This window comes from Octodon degus, unplaced genomic scaffold (assembly GCF_000260255.1).
Source record: "Octodon degus isolate 3935 unplaced genomic scaffold, OctDeg1.0 scaffold00059, whole genome shotgun sequence".
NCBI classification, from domain to species: domain Eukaryota; kingdom Metazoa; phylum Chordata; class Mammalia; order Rodentia; family Octodontidae; genus Octodon; species Octodon degus.
The window spans coordinates 5,635,208-5,639,796 of NW_004524635.1; the positions used below are offsets into that span (position 1 = coordinate 5,635,208).

The 4,589-nt window shown below is 41.5% G+C and overlaps 1 protein-coding gene across 1 annotated transcript in view; it reads left to right on the forward strand.

Moving 5' to 3' along the window:
• Positions 1 to 167: 167 nt before the first annotated feature.
• Positions 168 to 4,589, forward strand: part of Rarb (retinoic acid receptor beta) — a 183,455-nt gene continuing 179,033 nt past the window's right edge. The window contains exon 1 of the mRNA XM_004634191.3: positions 168 to 907. Coding sequence (XP_004634248.1) covers positions 751 to 907 — 157 coding nt within the window. The 5' untranslated portion in view covers positions 168 to 750. The remainder of the gene's footprint in view (positions 908 to 4,589) is intronic.

A 4,589-nucleotide genomic window follows, 5' to 3' on the forward strand; every position in this document is an offset into this window, starting at 1 on the left:
GCGGAGCGCAGCGGCGGCCCGGCTCCTCCCCTGCTCCGTGCAAAAGCACTTCTTGCATTGTTTTTAAGGTGAGAAATGGGAAGGCGAGCGGCGGCTTGCGTGCTCACCGCCTGCCTCTCCGGCTGTCTGCTTTTGCAGGGCTGCTGGGAGTTTTTAAGCTCTGTGAGAATCCTGGGAGTTGGTGATGTCAGACTGGTTGGGTCATTTGAAGGTTAGCAGCCCGGGAAGGGTTCACCGAAAGTTCACTCGCATATATTAGGCAATTCAATCTTTCATTCTGTGTGACAGAAGTAGTAGGAAGTGAGCTGTTCGGAGGCAGGAGGGTCTATTCTTTGCCAAAGGGGGGACCAGAATTCCCCCACGAGAGCTGTTGGACGACTGGGATGCCGAGGACGCGAGCGACCCGGGCAGGGCTTGTCTGGGCACCGTCGGGGTAGGATCCGGAGCGCCTTCGGAAGGCTTTTCGCAGCCATTTCCTTGGAAGGAGAACTTGGGATCTTTCTGGGAACCCCCCGCCCCGGCTGGATTGGCCGAGCAAGCCTGGAAAATGGTAAATGATCATTTGGATCAATTACAGGCTTTTAGCTGGCTTGTCTGTCATAATTCATGATTCGGGGCTGGGAAAAAGACCAACAGCCTACGTGCCAAAAAAGGGGCAGAGTTTGATGGAGTTGGGTGGACTTTTCTGTACCATTTGCCTCCACACCTAGAGGATAAGCACTTTCGCAGACATTCGGTGCGAGGGAGATCATGTTTGACTGTATGGATGTTCTGTCAGTGAGTCCTGGGCAAATCCTGGATTTCTACACTGCGAGTCCGTCTTCCTGCATGCTCCAGGAGAAAGCTCTCAAAGCATGCTTCAGTGGATTGACCCAAAGCGAATGGCAGCATCGGCACACTGCTCAATGTAGGTTTATTTTTCCCTTCTTCTACCAAGAAAAAAATGTCTCTTTTGCATGCAATAAAGACGTTGGAAATAAACTGCACTGGTAGCAAGACAAAGGATTTAATGATTTAATGCTGAAGGGGTGTGATATGCTGGTGTGCATATTGATTCCCTCTGCTAAAAATTGCCTGGTAGATGTTTTCTTCCCAAATAACTCCTCCTGCATCCCTGCCTCTCTCCTGAGCACTCTGATAGCTTCTTGAAAATAATTTTTAAACTATGCACAGAGGGAGGGGGATAGAGGGGGTGGCCACAGGACTTTGAAACGTTCTTCAAGTAGGGCAGTTGAACCTATCGTGCAGTTTTTACTAAGATATATGCAGAGGGGAATTTCACTTTGCTGTTCTTTGGATTAGCTGCTAGTTGTGTATATCCCTCTCTTGTGTATTTCAACAGTCCAGAGTAATTAAAATATGACATCTTCCCTGCAAGGAATTTAGCCTACTTAAGGTAGCTACTGCTCCCAAAGTTCATAAACCACCAGTTCAGGCTGCTGCCTCCAATGTTTTCCTTGCTAAGGAAAGCAATATTTCTTAGCATTGACCCTGCTGCCACCTTTCCGAGTCACTTTGTTGGTCTAAGAAGTTGCTGTTTTGCTAGAAAACTACTGGCAATGAACACCCCTTGGGCTGAGCCATCCATTATTTCCATATCTTGCAATTCAGCCTGGAACCTTGGAAATCAGTTAAATGGAAGGAAATATAAGTGAGGCAGCCCAGTTTTTTAAAAAAAATATTGATAGTTTGGTTATCTGATGCTGAGGCTCTGCTGAGGCATGCATCTGGTCAACAGTAGCTTGGCTGCAGCCGTGAGAAATGACCAGGAGTCCCAGAAAAATCCCACCTTCGGACGGCTGTAGGGGAAGCCTGCAGGATGCTTCGCTGCCCTGACAGTGATTTAGATAAATGGCTCAGCTATCTATCAAAATGTTTTTAGTACTTTATTTGACAATTCATTGGAGCATTAGCCTGAAAATGACATTTTAAATCTTTGTTTTCAAAGAGGTCAAAGTTTAACTGGGAGAAATTGAGTTTTCCTAATAACATGGTGGCTTATCTAAAGAGAGAGAAGAAAAAGGAGAGAAGGGGACAATGACAGGATTTAAATTGCCCCGCTGAAAGTTTTTCTTAAGAATAAAGACTTGCTTCTTGGGCCAGGAAATCAACAGGTTCGTAGCTGGAAAATCAATAACCATTTGATGCCAACAGCGTGGCTGTCTGAGTTAACATTTCAAGCAGCCATACATAAGGCAAAAAGAACATTGTTTTCAGAAGGTGTCTTAATCTTCAGCTGCTCCCTAAATGCCTTTTCTTGCATGCTACCCATTTTCTTTCTGGAAGAGAGCTCCAACGGTGTTACAAAATAATTCTCCAGGGTGCTAAAAACTCTTCGAAACCTGCCCTCTCCAAGCAATTAAAACAATACTAGCCATTTGGGTCCTGGGGTACTCTGAGACATTTTCTTAGAGAAAGTTATAATGAAACATTTTTTTGAAACAGAAGGTGGAATATTCAAGATCTTCTTGGAAAGTTATTCAACTTGAGAGAGCTTTTACATGTAGAAATTCCTCCTTTTGTAATTAAGCCTCCAACATGCCTATTAAGTTGTAAGAGTAGAGGGAAAAGCTTTGTTTGTTCTTGAACAAGTTAAACAAGGGATTTGCTTTATCTGGGGAGAGGAGTGGTGAATGTGTCATTCGCCTAAGGCAAGCCGATAAGCAAGAAGTGTTGATAATAGCAAAGTTGAGCTAATCAAAGAAACTTGCATTAGACAAAGTAAATAAAGACATTTGACAAAGGGATTTCAGAAATTCCACTGTCTTATTTTTGTAAGGAGGGCAATTAGTGCTCATTGTGGTTAGTTTCACGAGGGTTTAAATCCTACACCCCAACTTCAGGTTAAATGAATAAAATTGTAAATGTTGTTTGTGCCCGGGAGAGTGGCTTTATTCCCAGTCAGCCACTTTGTGACCAGCCCTTTCAGTTGTGCAAGCCATTAAGGTCTTAAGTGTAAATAAAACTGTTTTGGAAAAGATTCTGACAAATGCCTGGGACACTGTGGTGTCTTCAGAGTGGAAGAGCTTGGTTAAGGCTTTTGAAATAAAAGCGTAGTAGGAGTACGTTTGTTTAAGAACATAACCACAACCTTTTCCATTTCACTTAATGGCTATTTTGACAATAAGCAGATCTGTTTGTGCTCTTAACACAGAGGAAACAGCAGACAAAGAGGGAAAAAATAGTGCTAACTTCTAACCAAAGCTGTTTTCTGTGTCAAAAAATCCTGCATAGTTTTTTATGGGGTGTGTGTGGGGGTGTGTGTGTAGTAAATAACATAAAACCTTTGAATATTGAACACACCAGAAGCTCGCTTTGAAAGGTGTTGAAATATTTCTTTTATTTTCTATTTGATTTTAAAGACAGAAAAATGATATGCAGACCAGCTGCCAGGTGGGAGTAGGGTCTGTGAATTGCTTGTTGCAAACATTCGAAATCGGGATTAGGGGCTGTTCAGGGAAAGTGGTATAAATAATAGGAAGGAAACCCACCACTGAAAGACACCATCACCCCTGCAGTCACCGAGTTTCTATGCAGATACCTCGTGGATTATTTTGGTTTTAGGTTTTCCACATTAATTGCTCTGCGGGCATCAGCTAAATCTTAATATTTTATGATCTAAATATAGTTGCTTTTGATGAAATCATAAAGATGACAACTTCTTGGCCCTTTTCCCTGTCTTCTCCTTACTTAACACATCAAAAGGAAAATGGAAAATTTATTTTCTTTTTGAAATAGGATTAATGAGAAGAATTTTTTAAAAAAAGCAAACAGTAGCAATGTGGGATTAAGGAACCAGAAAAGTCCCCTTCTCAGTGGCCCAGGACCCGAATTTCAAGTATTAAAGAGTATCTAAATCCTCTCCTAGTGAGCTATAAATTGGGGTCAAAGTGGCAAAATCAAAGATACCCTCTAAAAGACAGACTAAATAAAGACTGACAGCCACCATATGAATTGAATGGGGTTTTGAATAAATATTTCGGTGAAAAGGCCCAATTGTTTTTCTAAAGTAGGACATAATTTTCTGCTTTCTGAACCACATGACGGTGGTAACTAATACCGTCAGAAAGAAGAGAAGAAAAGGGACTTCTGCTTAAATCTCAAAAAGTGTGCAGGCCAAGGTCATTTTGAAAACAAATGGAAGATTAAAACAGTTTTCCTTCCCTGTACAAAAAAGAAATATTAAATAGCCAATATTAAAAAGTAATAAAAAATTATTAAAACATCCAGGTAAATCAGTATGTTTGGCAGAAAGCCCTGATAGGCAACTAAGAGGAAAAATAAAAATGCATGGGTTGAAATTTTAGCACCAGAAAAGGTCAGGTTTCAGAAAGCAGAACAGTGGGGGGGTTGGCGGGGAGAGGCCTCTGTGCCTAAACTTAAGCTATGAAATCAATTTGGAATCTCTAGTTAGAATTTGATTCACCAGCCAGAGCCTAAAGCCCTTATATCAAATATTATTTTTCTTAATAAATGAATGGCCCAAATGACAATTTCTGTTTGGTTAGCTATCTCAATCAGAAGTTTTCTTCTCATTTCTGGAAGCCTGGTTCTGATAATAGTACTGTCAGGGACTTTTTTTTTTTTTT